This window comes from Mizuhopecten yessoensis, unplaced genomic scaffold (assembly GCF_002113885.1).
Source record: "Mizuhopecten yessoensis strain PY_sf001 unplaced genomic scaffold, ASM211388v2 scaffold2711.2, whole genome shotgun sequence".
Lineage (NCBI taxonomy): Eukaryota > Metazoa > Mollusca > Bivalvia > Pectinida > Pectinidae > Mizuhopecten > Mizuhopecten yessoensis.
In genome coordinates this window covers 2,507,622-2,528,461 of record NW_018485984.1, presented here as the reverse complement: position 1 = coordinate 2,528,461, position 20,840 = coordinate 2,507,622, and the positions used below count along the sequence as shown (strand labels likewise).

At 33.8% G+C, this 20,840-nt stretch overlaps 1 protein-coding gene across 22 annotated transcripts in view; it reads right to left on the bottom strand.

Annotated features, from left to right (window-relative positions):
• Nucleotides 1-20,840, bottom strand: part of LOC110445068 (poly(rC)-binding protein 3-like) — a 253,951-nt gene that overhangs the window by 14,577 nt on the left and 218,534 nt on the right. For 11 of the 22 annotated variants that reach the window (XM_021489426.1, XM_021489425.1, XM_021489435.1 and 8 more), the window contains 10 exons: nt 14,608-14,631; nt 13,699-13,731; nt 13,275-13,412; nt 11,854-11,973; nt 9,911-10,039; nt 8,296-8,415; nt 6,158-6,196; nt 5,487-5,513; nt 2,704-2,733; nt 309-381 (listed from right to left, as the gene is read on the bottom strand). In XM_021489426.1, coding sequence (XP_021345101.1) covers nt 309-381; nt 2,704-2,733; nt 5,487-5,513; nt 6,158-6,196; nt 8,296-8,415; nt 9,911-10,039; nt 11,854-11,973; nt 13,275-13,412; nt 13,699-13,731; nt 14,608-14,631 — 733 coding nt within the window. The remainder of the gene's footprint in view (nt 1-308; nt 382-2,703; nt 2,734-5,486; nt 5,514-6,157; nt 6,197-8,295; nt 8,416-9,910; nt 10,040-11,853; nt 11,974-13,274; nt 13,413-13,698; nt 13,732-14,607; nt 14,632-20,840) is intronic. The other 11 variants (XM_021489438.1, XM_021489439.1, XM_021489446.1 and 8 more) reach the window with 9 other exon arrangements.

The following is a 20,840-nucleotide window of genomic DNA, read 5'->3' as shown; positions in this document are numbered from 1 at the left end:
CTGTGGAATTAACGTACCTGGCAGTATTGTATGAGACTGGAATTAACGTACCTGGCAGTATTGTATGAGACTGTGGAATTAACGTACCTGGCAGTATCGTTTGAGACTGTGGAATTAACGTACCTGGCAATATTGTATGAGACTGTGGAATTAACGTACCTGGCAGTTTTGTTTGAGACTGTGGAATTAACATACCTGGCAGTATTGTATGAGACTGTGGAATTAATGTACCTGGCAATATTGTATGAGACTGTAGAATTAACATACCGGTACTGGCAGTATTGTTTGAGACTGCAGAATAAACATACCTGGCATTATCGTTTGAGACTGTGGAATTAACGGGATGGCTTGACCTAGAGACAGCTGATGTAGTTTGGACAGCTGTAAATAAGTAAACAAACACATTAGTTACACTATCTTGGAAACGTTTGTGAAGAAGAAAACCTGAAATACAGAAACAAAAACACCTCTTTCTTATTATAAAGCATAATTTTTGATAATTTTACCTCAGAATTTGTTTCAATAAAACCTTTCATTTAAAAACGTGGCAATTCAAGAATATATCAAACAAAATTACAATATGCTTCTATTTTTTATGAAAACATGTTCACTTACAGACCTTGGTTAAGTTTATTATATATTTTGCTGAATTCATACAGGACCTCAATACGTTTATTCAATATTGCAAGACATTATTACACAGAATTCCTTATCTAAAATCCCAAGCTCTCATGAAATGAATGCCATACAAATACAGGATCTGGTCAAACTGTTGGAAGCCTCACAAAAGCAACATGCATGTATCATGCATACAACAACCCCGCCTCATCATTTGACTGCTGTTTAGGGAACGCCGGCATTCATAGGAATGGATCACTTGTTAAAAATGCCAGATTATTGATGTAAAAAATATGATAAAATGGTTGGAGATCACCCACATAGAATATGTCTCTAGTTAAAGATACATCGGAGACTGTACATTACATTTAACAGATTACATTCTAGGGATGACTTAAACGCGTGGTTAATACTCATTCGCTCCGAAAGCGACAACAAAAAAGCAGATTTTTCTAGTGAAAATTAGATTTGTTCAGAATCAGAAGTTCACGGACCATATAAACGCCAATCCCTTCCACTAATTAGAAATTACACTCTATTGAATGATGTTGATTCGGTCAGAGGCACATCAGATGCAATAAATAACTGCACCTCAAGCCTGCGATCACATCTTCGAAAGGTCATTTGACATTTTGTAATGGTACATGCACTTCAATAGAAATCTGCTCTGTCATGTCATAAAACGGCACATACTGAAGTGACATTAGTTAGGTTAAAAAGTCAACCTGACGCTTAATTCCCCAATAAAGTGGTCTCACAATGATACTCTTCTTTTTCTGCCATTTAAAAGTAAAAACCTCAAATGAGTTCTGTATAAGTGAATCTTAGATGTTTCCCCCCTGACAGTGTTAGCTGTGGACAAAAATCAATTAGTCAAGTTCACTATCTGACAAGTACAAAACCTATGTCAGTTAGAAGTGCTGGCAACTCAAAAAAAATCTTATCTAAGAGCAAAATACTGGAAACGAATTGCATCAACTATTCAACTCAATTTCAATTCAACAGAGTTTTGTTTAAATGTCTTTGGTACTTGATTCATGTCATCTTGTCCCTGGTCTGACATTGACATCTTTTTGACACCTCTCATTCCTCTCAGTCCATTTTTCAAAGCATGCTTTCTATGGTAAGCAATATCAAACGGACTCCCATTTGGTCAAATATTACAGAGAATGACGGTTAGTGGGGACGGTCTTATTCAAAACCACACTTCAAAACAGGTAAAATAAAGAAATCTGCAGACATCTGAGAAATTGTTTTCCGATTGAAGTTATCTAAAGATCATATTGACTCTTGCAATGACTTGAAAAGCGAAATTTGGTAGTTGTTTAAGTTGAAGAGTTTCTAACATCCGATCAACCTTATGAATTATGGTTCTGAAAGTCAAATATTAATCTAGTGCTTCGTCTAAAAGAGGAGGTTTAAAAAAATGCATTTGGTCTGTAGAAAAAAATCTGAAATAAAATCACTGATAAAATAAAAAATAATCAGAGAAATTAAGTGCATAACTAGAAAATATTTGTATAAAATTTGCATATATGATTGTAAAGGTCATGCATGATATGATAAGTGCAGATTATAGGTTTTAAAATGTGGATAAAATGCTATGTACTCTATGGCATAGGGCCTCCAGCGTCTAAAACAGGCCCAGCGTCTAAAACAGTCAGGATTTGTTTTTTCAAGAAAAAATAAATTTCAGTGAAAATTTAGAAGAAAAAAAAGCAGACAGTCTTGTTGACCAAAGGGAAGGAACTCAACTAAGAGACTAGGACCGTGGGATTTTGAACATGACAAATATCAAAACTAGATGCAGGAGCAAAGGGAGATAATCACAATAACAGAAAAATTGAAAAACTTCTGTTGAGAAAAATTAGGAAATATACACAAGAGTTAAATATATACCAGGTAGATATGAATGTGTTAAAAAAAAAAGGCTAACTTATAGCATCTACCAAACGGAAATTCACAAAAAGGTTTCAAAAGGCTGTGATAAATATGGTATGTATATTTTGTACAGAAGAATAGAATATTTGGAGAGAATTTGGAGAAAATCATTCCAAAAGCAAGCTTTCACTGGAAGACCTTTACCATACAGTTATGATCCTGAAGCCCCCAAACCTGTGAGGGAACAAGCAGAAGAGAAAATCATCAGAAATGTCAAGTATCTCTCCGCTAAACAGTCACATTGTACAGCAGAGATTATCTGTCGGAGGCAGTCAGTATGGAGAAAAGATTATCTATCGCAAGCAGAGATTCTTTATCCTGAAAGTCAATGCATAGCAGAGATTTAGTATCCCCAAACAGTCTATGTAAAGCAGATATTACTTAACCCAAACACTAAATATTCCATCTATGTAAAGCAGAGATTCATCCCAAAACAGTCATATCATCAGAACAATGTATACTCCCACAAGCCAGTCAAGCTGTTTATGTCTGGGTATACTGGACTAAATGGACAAAAGATATCTGATGGTGATTTTAGAAATGTAGCCATGTTACAGTGGATTCACTGGTGCATGAAGAGAATAAAAATAACAGAATTAATAGCTTTTACGCAAAAGAGTAAAATCGTAGAGGTGTCAGGGAAATCTTTAAAAGATATGATGATTATGTATATTGAATATGTCATTCATTGTCATTCCCAGAAACTGTAATATTGACATTAAATATGGCCATCTGACACACACAAGCAACAATAGTATTGGCCAAATAATTGGTTCATATCTCGTTCAAAGCAAAAAAGAATCTCTTAAGAGATACACATACTATACTAAATATTTCTATTTCATTATTATGTCAACCATGTATTAAATACAGTAGTTTATTGTTCTATGTCAGTTTACTAAATAGACTCTTGCTAGCCTCCTATATTACTACTAGAGTTGTTCCCCCGTACAGTGAGAATGATGCCATTGGCAGAGACACAATGGCATACTATCCACATACATACAACTCTAAATATCCAAAAGTACTCTAAAAAGTTTTATCAACATCATGTACAACATATACTGGATAAATGAGGTCAGTACCATTTTCATTTTTTTTGACAAAATGTTTTTGTGTGTGCTTATATAGAGTTTGTGATACAGTACTCTCCAAAACAGCTGTGCGAACACCACTGTATACGGAGTACAAGTATTCCAATGAGTCTGTACCATTACCTTAACTGTGACTATAGACAGAGTGAAACCTGTCTATTCTGACACCCTTGGAATCCAACAAATTGGTCGGATAAGACAAGGTATCATAATACACAGGTCATAATTTGGTAGTTACCGTGAGATATGGGATTACAGCCAGTTGTCTGAGAACACAGGTCAGAAGACTCAGGGGTCAGATTAGACAGGTTTTACTGTATATGTCGACACACTTATGTTTTCAGTGATGAATTCTCATCAGACATGGTAAGTACATTTAGATTCTGAAACTAACAGCATCAGCAACAGCGTAACAGTGATTGACAATACATTATTAGTGTGATTATATATTTTGAATACAATATCACAGTGTCGTTTGATATTTTCAGTACAATACAATTATCTGCATGCACAAATGCTTAACAAAGCTAGCCCACCCAGTGACTGTATGAAACAGAGACAAACATGCAAGGTGGGTGGTTAGTATGTGGTCAGTACCACAACACCGTGGAATGGCTGCAGCCATAACTGACCAACTGACCAAGACTAGTCAGTTTGTCTGACAAGTTTTCAAAATCCTAACAACTTTTCATTGGAATATTTGATCAAGGGAAATTTTCAAATTTTAAATGATATTTTGTTTGGATATATGATCAAAGGAAGTCTTCTTTTTAACTTAAAATTGAATTTTATTTGAAAATGTTATCTGTATGGATAAAGTAAATCTAAACAAAATTCCAGAAGTATGATTAACTTGTCAATATACAAATAAGGACAATGAAGAGAATACTGTATAGGTATGGGTATAGGTAAAAAATGTGAAAACATTTCTGATGAAATTATGATTGTTATAATAAATTAGTTAGATGTTCTAGACAATGTCGCAGAAAACAAAGTTTCCAAAGACCCAAACTAGGGGTCAGCGAGAGTGGTCATTTCAAACATATATCCTAGGTAAGGATTGCAAATGAAAAACATGTGTCTAGCTTTCGTGTGAATTTGGGCGGAAGAAAACACAGCTACTTTTCCTTTAAAAGGAAAAGTTATCATCGTCTACAGTAGTTAGCTAATTGGATGGCCAGGTGGCGACGGAATATTTTGTACATGAAAAATTTCATGTACAAAATATTCGATCTAAATCCTTAAGGACGACATGTGTAGTGTTCCGATGATTTTCACAGGTGTCTTCACATCAGGCATCATGCAACAATGAATGGTTCTGTCTGGTCATGATGTTAATACATATACCTTAGTTCATTAGTATATGAAGGTAAAGACACAACAAACTGTTACCACGGTAATCTACAATCAGCTGAGTGGTCTAGAAGCAATACTAATCTAGTGATACATTTCGAAAAATCTAAATGGCTGAAATTTGACACAATTTTCGAGATGCTAATTTTCAATGTCAGAACTTACTGTAATTTTAAAAGCATAAATATTCTCCAAAAATTATGCTCAAAGATTGGCAAATTTTAATATGCATTTGGAATTTCATTACTCCATTTGTATTATGTCCTGAAGAAGATCTAGATAACACAAGTACAACAGAATGTTTAGCAATACAGGAAAATCTCATTTAAAACAGGAAAACGTGCACTTTGTCAAAGTTGGCCATGTTTGAAGTAGTACAAAACGATCAGGAAATGGCTGGATATGTCTATGGTTATAGAGAGATACAATATCTAAATACACTGGAGTATATATATAGGTATATATATATGAGACATTTACCTTATTATATTGAGATTGTTGAGTAATCTAAAAGGAAAATTTGTAACATGTGAAATGAAAGGAAACAGACCACAGATGAATTTCTAAATCTACAGTTAATTGAAATCTAACAATTGTTTGCAATACTTGTTTATTTAAATTTTTCAGGACATCAATTTGATCAAAGGGAAATGACTGCTTTTTTTTTTAATTTATTTATATGTAAATTAACCCCCCCCCCCCTTAAGATATCAATAGATAATGTATCTGAATATAATTCTTGGTGGGAAAAATCAATAATTTTCAAACCAAACAGGTAAATGAAATGATTATACGTTTCTGTGACTTAATCTAAGTTTTAATATACAATGGTATAATGAACAACAGTTAATATGTAATCAAAACAGGAAATGGTTATAAATTAGGTGCAGGATAAATAGCAGAAATGTGGATTTTTACCTGCGAGTGTACAGCTCTGTGCAGACAACTCTAGGTATTGTTAGTAAAGAGAACTACGTTATTATCAAAGAAAGGAAGAGTGCTCCAAAACCTTAACAGAGAAAGTTTCTTCAAACAGAACAGAACAAAGCTCAAAGGTTACATAATGCCCGTAGTACTAGCTACTGAGTACCCAGGAACTACAGTAGCATCATAATGCTTGTTATAGAAAATTGTCTGGCAATTTATATTACCTGACTGTGTGACTCCGCATGTTCAGGAACTTGCCGAAACTATCAAGAACAAGACGGATTTAAGTAACCTAGACTTTCAACGAATACTTCCTTAATCTTTTAACTGTTTTTATAATTTGAAAAGTTCAATGTTTAGAGTGAAGTTCCATTACAAATGTGGACCAAAACTGCACATTATGGATGGGATTTGTATGGCATAAGTAGATAGCTTCAAACGTCATCCTGCCACATTTAATTCACAGTAAGATATTTGATTAACCGAGCCCATTTTGTAGATGAAAAATTTGACTTAATTACTGTAATGACAAAAAGCAGGCAGAACATAAACATACAACATACAATGATGATGAAGATATGTTAAAGAGGCTATATTTGTAAAACAAAATAAAAAAATCAAGTATTTTATAATAAAGGATCCTAGTACCACTGCCATAAACTGTAAGTATTGAAAACTGTTTTTTTCTGGCATGACTAAAGCTTTGATAAATCAATTCTGAACAGAAAGCCATACCTGGCGGCACTTTATGAGAAATAATGAGGAAGACATAAACTGTAATCAACAACTGTGTTCCGAGTGATAGAGAACCACAGAGGGGCTAGTCCCGGATTCGAACCCTGAACTATCTATCACTGTAACTGCTTGAGCTCTCCGGTTGATGAAAGTGTCCTGGACCAATTGCTCTACAGTTATGTCCAAACGGAGGTTAAGGGGAGATAACTGTATATAGGGAAAACCACAGTGCAGTGGGACAGAGATCCTTAAATCATCATAATACAACAATCTAGCTTCTCTACCACAACTGATAACCTGAGTTTGATATTCTATTTCTCATTTTAAACTGAATGAAACAAAGGGTGGTATTCTGTCATGATGCTGTGAAAAGTCCAACAATCATTTGTATAGATCATCCTGTTGTTATACACTTCCCAATATAATTATTTACCCTACTCAATTTAGTTCAACAAGCGTAACCTTCCAGGGTCACGTCTCTAGTTGGTATAAATTTAATCGTGTTGATGGGTAAGGTCAGGAACAATCATACCAATCCAATTGTAGGTAGATCAAAATGATCAATCCAGTAACAAATACAATGACCAAATCCATTTTGTTATTTTGCATTTTTCTTTTCATAAAACTGATGAACAAAAAGAGATTTAGATGAATTAGACATTTCACAATACACACTCTTCACATCACTCTGGTCATTCCAGTAGTAAAAGAGATTAATTCAAATTTGAACACAAAATACATGCATAAGAATTGACTAGTTAGCACAGCTAATTTATCCTGTACTACAAGTCCTCTTAAAAAGTTTTCAAAAATATTCTGCATGTGAATGACACCTTATAGATATGTATTACAAACAGTCATCTGATGATCTGTCTATTTCCCTGATGTCTATGGCAGGGGAAGATAACTCATTTTCCCTGTCATGCTGGTTAATGCTTCCTTAAGCCAGGGATTTGGTGTTCCTCAGTGGTGAAAACAAATTCACCTTCATTTGGGTTGACAGGTATACGTTAGACAAAACAAAGCTCACAAAGGGGAGAATGGAGGAACCAGGCCAAAAAGTAAGAGAACAAACTGATAAAAAATATTATTTATGTCCTGTACATAAATTCAAGAAATCTATTAATGACATAATATTTCTTTGTATTTAAATTTTTTGTAATAATTATAAATAGATATTATGTCTCTTTTTCAAATATTTCTGTGGATGTCAGTCACAGACAAGCACAGAAAAAGATAATTTCCAGATATTGGCCTGGTTCTCGGGGACAAGAAGCAAGACAAAACAGGGTAAGAGGTAACAATACAAGATGATTCCGTTTCAAAATTACAACAATGATTTCCGATCCAATAGCAATTTCTATACAATAAATGCAGATACATAATTTGTAGGTGACACAGTATTTCTGTATCAGACTTCCCTCCCCCTTCCACAATTAATCTTCCTTTAAAGTTGATATCATCTTGTGCAAATTCCTCTCAATTTTGACTAAAAACTTTTCCTCAATCTGAGGGAATCATCTTGCAATAAAACGCCCACATCAACACAAAACATCACAAACACATGTAGATAAATGAAACACAGGTTACATCAGGGGAAGTAACTAGGGAATGCCCTTGGCCTTACCTCTGGTGCCTGTAGTCCGATCTGGCCTTGTTGTACTGTGTATGCCTGACCCCCTGCGAAGATTACCGGAGGGACAACAGGTTTTGGACGGTATTGGATGGTAGCTCCCTTAGGGGGGGACTGTTGAGGAAGAGGATGGAAAATACCAAAGGTTAAAGGTTACATAGACAGGAAGTATGGCTACAGTACTAGTAGATGTCAAGGACAAAAGCAGTAACCATGGAGACAATGGGAGACAGGCATAATTATTAGGCCCTCGGTATGTCGTCTGGAAAAATTTGGAAAAATTGAGAAATTTATATGAGAATTAATGTCTTGTGATTATATAACATATATATATATATTTTAATACAAAGGGTGTAGATATATAAGGTGTATATGTATTTGGGGTTTACACTATACGTACACAGATAATGAGTTCGTCTAGTTGTACCAAAAGCAGAATTAAAAGGTTATAACAGGAGTCATCTAGAATTTATTTTACACATTTTTTTTGCATTCTCCTTATTGAAATATCGCTCACAAGTCAAATTCAAGCAATAATGTGTTTTATTTCAATGTAAGACATATAAATGAGGATATTTGAGGATATTTTTAGCAACAATTATATCGGACAGTTTCCTGATTATCTAATCAGTAAACAGGAACCTCGTCATTCTCTGATCGCAAGGGAAACTCACACCCAGAACTTGTACAGGATTAAAACTCTTACTTCTGTCTATATATATATATATATATATAAAATTATGCTTTGTTTTTTATTCATTTACAAGATTTCTTATGTCCAGACATTTTTTATACCAAACTGCACATTAATAAGGAGTAGTGGTAGGAATTAAGTGAATATGACCTTGTCTTACATAACAAACACTATCAAACATATTTCTGATACAGTCTAAATACAAACAGTATATTGTACCTTATCTATGATCACATTCATATTTTATTGTTCAAGACTGCAGCTGATGTATTGGTGCAATGGAAGTATAGCATTCCTTCAGAATACATGAACTTCTATTGCTGCCCATGAACATAAATACGTGTTTTTATCTGCTATATTTATAACTGTCACTGTAGGAATGCAATTATTCATGTGTTGTAAAGCGCCATATTATAATTAATACATAAGAGAAAGCATGAAAATCACTAAAAAGAACACTGTTCGAAAAGTATGTACGAATACATGTAAGGTAGACATAATCAGGTACTTTGTTTTATAAATCACATCAGAGAATTTAACTCATTCACCCCGGAAATTTCATAATGAACTATTCCAACCGTTGAATTGGAAGAGTTCAAATGAGTTTCACGGGTGAATGAGTTAATATTGGGATGTCAATCATTTTGACATGGGTGTTTTGGGGTTTTCAAACAAAAACATATTGCAATTTTAGCTTTACCGATATGAAATTTTAAAAACATTTTCCAGACATCCGATTTTCAATCTTTCACAATATGAAAAGCATGTGACAGAAAAGATAAGATTACATTTACAAATAAATCAAATCTATACTGAAACGCCCAACCCATCCTGATTATAATGTTTTTAAAGCTATCACCAGTGTGAATGTGAAGGGTACAGTAGTGCACTGGTATTCCTACATATATAACCTACCTCCAACATGATATTACAAATATTTCTTATGCACTGTGTGATGGCGTCAGCAGTACCGGACACTGTCACAGCACGCTCTGTTGAGTTGGGTAACATCTCTGAAGCCACCTGTATAGAAGCACCTGTTGTCTGAAATCACAAAGGGACAGGAACGAATGTAATCACACGACGACATCTTAAGAGACAGCAGCATGGAGAAGTCTTAATTTTCAGGTAATAATGTATACAGGAATAAGCATGTTGAAATTCGCATAACAAATCTGGCATGTAAAAAGAAAAGAAAAAGAAAAAAACACACAGCTGTATGTTGTTAATATTTTTATGAGATGGATTGCAAAGCAATTGCAGGCAATTTAGTTATTTAAACCTGAAGTCATTCAACCCTACACATCTAAACTGGACTTGCCCAGTCTTTATTTTGGTAAGGTTCAAATGTAACCTTAGGGGTAAACGGATCAAGCAGAGAATCTTTACAAAAAATCACTTCATTAGACTTACAATGTGTTCACAACAATTCAGCTATTCAACGATTGTATGCACCATTGTTGGTGCTGAGGACTACATAGCTCAACATGGCTGAACAATACACAACTCAATGATGAGAATGAGGAATACACAGCTCAACATGGCTGAACAATACACAACTCAATGATGAGAATGAGGAATACACAGCTCCTAATATACTAAGGCTGAAAAACACACATCTCATTGATAAGGCTGAGAAAGATCACTGTATGCCAGTGGTCGGTAAACTGAACCATATATCAAAATATTACTGTAATGCCACCTTTCAAAATAAATTATCTCCCATTTGAAATATGCCAATATAGCCAGCCAGACAGCTTAATGGGTAAACCTTCAGCATTGTACGTTCCTCGTTACTACCGCGGACTGAAGTTGTGGAGTCAATTTGTTAATACACCTGTCTGTTTATACGAAATAGCACTGGATGGCTTTAACGAGATGCAATAGAGGATGGCTGACGTTATGGTGTCTAGTTTGATACCTCATATCTGCTCCCTGCTTATACTCTTAAAGCGGACCAACATCATGGAAAATGCATAAGCATTCTAATTGATGAAAATCTTTTTAAATATTTCAGGAGATATTTCGTTATCACATATTTTAATAACAATCAGCCAAAAAACAACCCTTACAGAATAGCAAAGATTTTGCACTTTTTTAGCAGTTAATAGCTGTACAGGGATTGTGCATCGTGTTCACGACGTGAAATCCTTATTGGACGGCAGCATGTTTTACAAGTGCTTGCGGAGTGGAACAGGTACTGGGATCCATCTAATTCATAAGAGATGTACACAGGATAGCTGGAGAAGTGTTTAACGCTATGTCTCAAGCTGCTTCAGGTTTGGCATTGGGCCATGCCAATCTGATTCTATACTTCAAATATACAGGTAGATGAGATTGCCTCGTTTACTTTTCACTCGGGGTCAGCTTTTGACAGTTATGCATGGGAAAAAGTCAAACACTTTGCCGCATCAAATTAGATCGGGAATTACATAATTGGGCATGGTTATGAGCACCACATGGGTATAGAAAGTACAGCTCATGCAACATATCGATAAGCAAACGAACGAGGAAGGTAATAATTTGGTACGAAGATGAGTGTAGAACGACAGATTATCTAGTTATAGGTCTCGATGTACATTTGTTGAGACCAAAAAAATGTCATGATTTGATCCTCACTAGCTTAAACCCAGTGCCAATGTACCCTTACTACTGTCACCAACAGTATAATGGGGCTTTAGATCAACCTGTCTGCAGAAAGAACATCAGAAGGTTCCATTTAGGTGCCTGTATATGAACCATCAACGGACATAAACACAACATTTTTTCCTATGTATTGTATTCCTTATTGTATTTCTCATTGAAAAGGAAAAACATTTCAAATTCATTTTTAATTGTTTTTTCTTTTGACAACTTACTTCTCTGATTTCCTTGATTTTAGAGCCTCCTTTTCCAATAAGGGATCCACATTGACTTGCGGGCACAACCAATCGTAATGTTACAGGGGGTTTAGGCACAGTAGGTGTGTTTTGAAGATCCTGAAAATCCAAATTTTAGTCACATACATTATAGCAAATTTCTTGGTAAAAACGATAATTGAATAATATGAATTTCAGAGTTCAAGTACATGCCAAACTCAAGCACAGGCAGCAAAGACACTTTTGTTATTATAACATTCATTTAAACGCACTTCAAATAAAGATATTGGTTAGCTTTACATGTTTACTATAATAAGAAAATTACAACAAAACTTGTTCATTACGAAATTCTAAAATTTGTAATCTAGTAAAGATTATTTCTTTTTACTTAACACAATGATATTGTTGACCATACACATTTTTTTTGTTATAAATTACAATTTTAATTTTTTCTTTCTTTTCCATGCAAACTTTTTTAACAATTGATTCAAATTTTCCAAACAAAGACAAATCACCTATTATGGCAGTTGTACACACCTTCCCAAAATATTGAAATAACACATTTATGAAAACAATTAGTAAACTTTTAGTAAACCCCTCCAAAAGGTGATGAAATAAAATACCCTTTTTCTCCTTAACACTAAGATCTTACAACCATCAAATTTGCCAAAAAGCACTTTTTATATAAAAATATTAAACTTAGAAAAACATTTTTTTTATAACACTGAATTGGAAGTTTCTAATTAACCTTAAAGTAAAAAGATTCCATGTTGATCTATCCTGAGGCAGTTTCCATAACCAAGGTCATTGTTTTCCATGCACATGCTGAATTGAGTTCAGTTTATTTAGAGTGTTAGAAATGTTTTGAGGAGTGATAAGACAATATGGATTCCACATTGTAGGATATAATCTGAAAGGATTTATACTTTAATTTTTGAACTTAATTTTAAAGATAAACACCTTAATATTAAGAAGGAAATGCTATATTTTTCTGATAATTCATATTGTACTGATAGCTTTTTTCCAATCGAAAAGGGACTCATGCTAAGGGAAGTAACTCCATATCACAGACAATTCAAATAAATTGCAAAACGTTTAAGCAGGGATATTTATATATCTTAAATGATTTAGTGAGGGACAAAAATCACACAAAAATTTACTTTATAGACTTTATAATCAATCTCTCAAATAAAAAGGGGAAAAGAAAAAAACACAAATTCTTACAATCTCGACATGTTAAGATTGGTTCGGAAGTTAAAACTAAATGGTGTGTATATCGACCACTGCTAAATCAATCGCCCAACCTTTTCCAGGCTTTTAAACATTTGCACCAGAAGCACAACTGTTTTCAAATGGTTTTGTAAATATCATTGTGTAAAGTAAAAAGAAATGTAAAAAGGAAAACAAAACAGATAACCTACTTGATACGGGCCCCCGCTCACCTCTTCGAACTTTTTACAGATCATTGTGAATGCTTTGTGAATGCATTCTGTGGATCCAGTAATCGTAACGATACGTTCAGGACATGACCCGTCCGATATGTTAATTTTAGCACCACTCTGTCAAAAAAATAAAAACAAGTTTTACTTTATGATCACAAAATACATCTACTGTTTAGGAACATGTTTTTTTTCTCAAAGTCAACTTACATTCTCAGAATTGTTTTTCTTTATTTTGTTAAATATTAAATGCATTATTTCTTATATACATGTATGTGACGATATGACAATTTGAATACATTGATAAATAAATATTGTTTACATTTTCTGTGAAATTTAACAGTTACTCACTAAATTTTTAATTACAACGATCTTTATTGTAAATTATATTTAATGTCATACTTACATCCTCCCTGAACTTCTTAATGTTATCTCCTTTCTGAAAATTGACAAAAATAAATAAATATGTAAACATTCTAATACACAGTAATAAATACATGATTCATATAAATACATATCACCTCAGTCAGATCAAATATTTGAATTCATATGAGTTATTATTTGAAAACAATCACTAAGTCTAATAATTATCTTATACTATGATAATATCTGATTCCTAAGTTACTGCCCAATACAAAAAAACAAAAAAACAAAAGTAAATTTTCAAGACATTATTTCATCCCATTTTTATCCAACAAAAGACATTCATTTTTTAAATTATGACTTTAGATTAAGAATTCTTCCCCACTAAAACACCTGTTAATGATCTGTTATCGGTGGTGATTTAGATATCAGTAGGATCTGCTTAATAGACCACCTGCATTCTGCAATCTTCTCTATTAAAATCTCGCCATTTTGTCATCTCCTTTCAACGCTTATCTTTATTCTGATACTTTATTTAGAGACAATCTCTTTTAAGAGACCATTTTTCAGCTTCCAAATAAAGATTTGACTGTAGTTAATAATTTGACAAGACAATTTAAATGTTCTTAAGAAAGAAAACACTGATATCACTCATAATGAGTAAATTATCATCAAATCATCATTGAATGTTCTAAGGGAGATAACTACATCATTGAATGTTCTAAGGGAGATAACTACAACACAAATTACAGGTAAAACGTGCAAGGAAGCAGGGAACATTAGCATAGAATCTCTTCAATATACAATAAAGTTATATCATAGATTTTCCTTTAACCCTTTCACCACTGTAGACCATAATGGACTCATTCATAACAATGCATGGTAGAGTCTACTAAAGTTACATAGGGGTGAAAGGGTGAAAGGCCAATTTCAAATTCTAGTCAATACTCACTTTTCCTATGATACTGCCTACTTCCTGAAATGATAAAAGACAAAAGATTCATTAGATTTGGTTTTTGATATTATCAATTCCTCCTTATCTGTTCTTCTACATATGTTTTTCAGATTACACAGGTTTTTACATATATCAACAAAACGTCAGATTATACAGGTTTTTACAAAAGAAAACAATGTAAGATTATATTTTTTTTGTTACAAATTAAACAATGTCAGATTATACAGGTTTTAAATCAATTTTGATCCTCTTCTGTTGATGGAAATAACAAGGACATGACCCTCAGTCCATATATGTACATTATCTCTACCGTAATATACCGATTATTGGGGGACCTGTACTACGCGGCTGTCACTGAAACACGACCGAGTCTGACCTTTATGTCCAGTGCATATTGAAGCTGTGGTTATACTAATCTGCCCTCTTGGCAGTAAAAAGTTGAATGAGAAAAAGCTGAAGGAATGACATCTAATTACCTTCAAGGCATACATACAGCTTATCCCCAAAACTCCAGGGGCAAAATTGGCCCAAAATTAATCAAGAAACACAATGAGCCTAATTGGCTCGTTTTTTCTTCATCTAACGGAAAATGTTTGATATTTTTTTTGGCTGTAAATCTGTTGAATTCCCAGGAGCACATTAATGATGATGGCTAGAGTGAATTGGGCGAATCTTTAATGCCAGGATGGTTTAGGGGAGAGGGGGAGGCTCATCATGTTAATGATGATGGCTAGAGTGAATTGGGCGAATCTATAATGCCTTGATGGTTTAGGGGATAGGGGGGAGGCTCATCATGTTAATGATGTTGGCTAGAGTGAATTGGGCAAATCTATAATACCTGGATGGTTTGGGGGAGAGGGGTGAGGCTCATCATGTTAATGATGTTGGCGAGAGTGAATTGGGCGAATCTATAATGCCTGGATGGTTTAGGGGATAGGGGGGAGGCTCATCATGTTAATGATGTTGGCTAGAGTGAATTGGGCGAATCTATAATACCTGGATGGTTTGGGGGAGAGGGGTGAGGCTCATCATGTTAATGATGTTGGCGAGAGTGAATTGGGCGAATCTATAATGCCTGGATGGTTTAGGGGATAGGGGGGAGGCTCATCATGTTAATGATGNGTGGTGGAATCAAATCTATATACACTACAATCCCCCAGTCAGAAACACATTCCTAGATCCAGAAATCTCATCTAATTAATCACAATGGACGGATCAATTCTGAGCCAAAACAGATGCTTTGAAGGCTAAGACCAGACCTAGGGCCTTTCTTTCTCCACCTAAAACCAATAATACCCCAGTCTATGACGGAACAATATCAAACACAGATTTCAAAAGAAACACTTTCAGACTTCTATGATAACATTAAATTCATTTAAATATATGTAAATATTTAAGTTGACTGTAACACACCTTTCCTATTGAAAATGCATAAAAAACATGTGTATGTAACACAAGTTAACTTGAGACAAAACAAAAATTTAGAAAATTCACAGCTTCATAAAGCAGATATGTTTTGAGATGAATTGTGAAAATGGTGCTAAATCGTGACATTTTGATACAGTGCGAACAAGAACACCCAAGTGCTTTTCTTTAAATTACCCACGTTGCTGATATTGTCAGACCAGCTGGCATGGCTTGGACTATAAAACAACAGGTGCCTTTTATACTGAGGATTACCAAGAATTAATATGACAACAATGAATCTTTTTTTATCATGAAACAGTGAAGAAAAAACAAAAGCAGAGACACTTGGCGATAAACTGCTGTTGAAAATCAAATTTTCTAAAGTGAATTCCCTCACTCAATAAATCAAAACATCGGTGGGAGTCGGACATACACCTTAATTGGGAAAAAACGTAATCTGACACATAAAGTTCTTCTGCATCCCCTGAAGTTAATTGAACCTGTAGGCAAAATAGGGATTGCGTTTTATAATCTCAGGCTTTCAAATCTTTCCCAACAATTGCCAACTCCTCTGGCAATAACTACAATTTCCGTTTGTTCAACCTAAATCATCCCTGTTCAAAATATCCTTTATTTTTTTCGTTTCTGAACCCATTTTCTGATGGTGCTTTTCCATATATAACAATCAGAAGAAAATTAGGTATGCTGCGAAGTCTATCATCATTTACGATACAATCTTTTTTCCCCCCAATTTATTTATGATGCCCAAAATTTTGTTTTATTTTCACATCTTTATGTCTGTATACAGTTTAAATCATTCATAATTCTTCTTAACTACAGAATTGTATATAGATTTGTAAACAAGTTAGTTCCAATTCTATGAATATCAATTTCAATTCATTTTACAACAAATATGCCTTTGATTGATAAAAGAGTGGTCTTGAATTCAATCAGTATACATTCACCCACAGCCGATGCCTTTCAGCGGTGATCATGATTAGAACTTTATAATAAGCTTAAAATTCGAATGTAATTAGTTATCAGTTATAATCTGTTACTGTAAACCTAATCACAGCTTACAAAAACACCTCTACCTGGAGAATAATTTATTAAGAAAGTGATTTTGGTATAGAGGAAATGTTGTATAGGAAGCTAGATTGCCCTCCATAGATGATGTCATAAAGACAAACATACCACTCCGCCAATTTCTGCAGTAGGTTTCTGTTTCTGTGAACATGTGGGATAAAAAAAAGACAGAAAAAATAGCTTTTGTGCCAAATAATTTCCTAAGAGTATTTATTGGTAGATTTAGTCATAAAGACTGGTACAAGTGGAAATACAAGTTTGTTGACCTTTGAAAATAATGTTTGCTTCGACATTATGGTATTTTTGTAGTGTACCTAGGACACATTCCAAATATATCAGGGCATGTGTTTCTGAACCTGCATCATTCAGCAGGTTTACCTATTTACCTATATACTTGCCAAATGTCTCAATTTTGAGAGAGAAGTTTTATTTTTCACTATTATATATCAACTTTTGAACTAAGCAGAGTTTTCCAATATTTCCTTTACTTTTTGTTATGGAGAATTGATTCATTGAAGTCATAAAAATTGCCTTAAAGTTATTTTATTTTTCTCCTCCAACTTTTACAATTATAAAAGATTATTGTTTGGCAAGGATGCATGCTTACAATCATTCCCATTTTTTAATCGATAGATTTTTTTCCTCATGTATCTTTTTCTCCATCATATTCTTCTCTTAACTTCAATCCCACATTAACCCCAATCTCCACCCGCTTCTAGATCAAGCTATTCTGACGGGGTTGTTAGGTTTTTCGATTTGAACATGTTTTGTTTTTCCCAGCCTCACACTTGTGTAACCTAAACAGCACTGACTAAACCTGATGTTGCCCGAGGTTTCCAGAGATCGTGATAACGACCCAAAGGTATATGTTCTATCGGATTTCCACATATGATCGGTTCACAACCAATAAAATCATAGTATAATCTCTGAGGTCATCAACGGTGGCAAGACATAATCCATAGCTGTTGTTTTTTGTAATAAAACACCTGATTCGCCGTTCCCACTTTAATGCATCGCTCGTTTTCCTTCCCTGAAGACACTCGATATTATTGTTATATTTTGCAATATACCAAAAAGATTAAAATAATTATTGAAATTTATCAAGAATTGCACAAGAAACACTAAATAAGGTAATAAAGGGAGCAGGTGAAATATAACAATAAACATGATACAAAGCTGTTTGGTAGGTGTAAAACAAAGTACAACAGTCTATTTATTTTGTACGAAATATTTTCCAATTGAAAAAAAATCTTCAAAAGTGCAAATATATAAATTACAAAACAATTCATAATTTTATTTTAAATTTAAATTTTCGTAGTATCGGTTAGTCTTATATAGTTAAACCGTTCGAGGTTTAATTATTGCGCCTGTGAAACGTACGGGCTTTTAAAATGCAACACTGTGTATTAGACTTAGACCATGTATTTGGTGAACGGTTGAAGGGTATTACTAAGGCCCAGTATGCTTTGAATGACAGGTGTTAAGCAGAGATATTTTGACTTTCTGTGACATGCTACAAGACAGTATCTGGATTTGATGCCAAGATAGCTTCTATCCAACACGATTTCTCTGACTTGGGTGTCGCTTCTCATTACCAGGCTTTTTCTCTGCATAGCATCACAACTACCCAGGACAGGACCCCAGATCTACTGTCTCCATGTGTTAAAACCTTCAGCACTATCAACAACCAAGAAAGTCAATGTTTTCAACATGCTACTTCTGTAAACTGTTATTGAATTCTTGTCTTTTAAAATAAATTTGCTTTTCTCACTGGATCTTATAAATCAAGATGAATGATTTTTTTAATCTTCTGTGCATTATTTTCTATTTTTTTGTCAATTTTTCATTCAATTTAAATAAATCTTAGTCAGATATATCAGATTATTTTAAAGAACACTGCAAAACTACATGTTACAAAAATATACATGTTTTCTGTAAAGTTGTCAAGCAAGCTGTTGCAATCTCTTTCAATATCCAGAACATGATGTTGTTGATGTACTTAAAGTTTTACACCACGAGATCATTCAACTGTAAAAAGTTTCAAATCTGATTACTAAGCTAATCGTTCCTTCAATGACTTTGTGACTAAAGACATAATCCATTAAAATTATGAATATACAATATTATGCAGTTTCTTAAGATTATACTTAACTCTAAAGTATAGGATTAGTCCATTTTCGCTCAACACATGGTTCAGAAATTTAACAAGGTGTCATTATGGTCGTACCCAGTTTTGATAAATAAAAATACTTATCGCCACTTTTCTAGAATAAATGATAAATCATCAAGTAAAAAATAACTCATGGAGAAAGTTCGAAATAAATCCATCTTTATTAATTTTTGTCACTTAAAAAATATGACCATCAATTATTCACAACTATACGTATTATTCAGAATGGTTTGTTTCCAAGAAAATAATAAATGGCACTATGGCTGGCCATGAATGATTTCAAACATGAAATAATTAGCAGTGACAATTTCTTTAATGTTTTCCGTCTTCTGCCGAGATATCTAGTCCAAGTGTCTGATACTGATGCGACAAACAATAATGTAACAACTTTGACAACAAAACCTGACAAACACTGGTTTGTGCAGCAGGAAGAAGAAGTCACTTTTTTCTTTCACCTTAGATTTTTTTTGTGACAAGTCCTGCAGAATTTTCTTATACAGCAGTGTAATGTCTGTACAGCACCCACATTGAAGCAGAGGAGGAAATATTTCATGGCCTTCTCACATTGTATATCAACATTTTATTTCTTCATTTACTTCATCATGCAGAAAATATTTGACATTTTTATGCATGATTTTACCAGGAGTTTCCTCTTATTTTTTCAATTTTGTGAAAATTTCATAATCTTAGTAACTATTTTAAACAAGAGTCACTATCCTAAATCCTACTGATAGACTGTAGTAGTGAAGTTAATCTTTTGAGGATCAGTGAGGCTGCTCTGTACGATTCTGTGGTGTTTAACCACCTTAATGGACAGCTATACCCTTAGCATCTGGCATCATTTTTACAATGATTCTTAACCTATGGTAACTCCTTATCTTAATTTTTTGTATTGGAAAGCATTCCTATATCTGTAATTAAAGAACTATTTTTCTTCAGCTCCTGCAAACCTTTTTCCAGAAAATTAAGGAATTTTCTTCAAGTGTAAGAAATGATCATGAAGCTTAAGACCTACTTTTGTAGAAATTAGGTCAAAATAAGAAACCTGATTGAATGAAAAAACTTCACTTTTAGTGTTTTCTAGACAACTGTATTTTTTTTAATATTGATTACTGCTACAAAGGCGGCTCCATGACACATAATGTCCCTGTTACAATCCCGTCCAGTGTTCCCTCACATATTGAACAAGAGGCTAAATTCTACCTAAGAGGATTAGAGGTTTAACACAAAGCTTCATTACCATCCAAAATATGTGAATATCTAAAATCTGTTCTACCTACTTCACAATATCACTAATCGACAAATCAATTAATAGATTTACATTTAAATCCTGCTCAATGTCCAAAAAACTCCCACAAAGTTCAATAAATCACTTATTAACTACAAAAGTCAACAGCTGGTTTTACCCTTTTTTATATTTGAATAAATTCATTGCTATGTAACACCGAATGAGTCAAGAAAACAAAATGTATAGAAATGAAAGGGAAATGGGCGTATTAGCGAAACCTGTTACTAACTGATCCGACTATCGGAGTATGAAAAGATATTCAATAAACTTGGGCTGTTC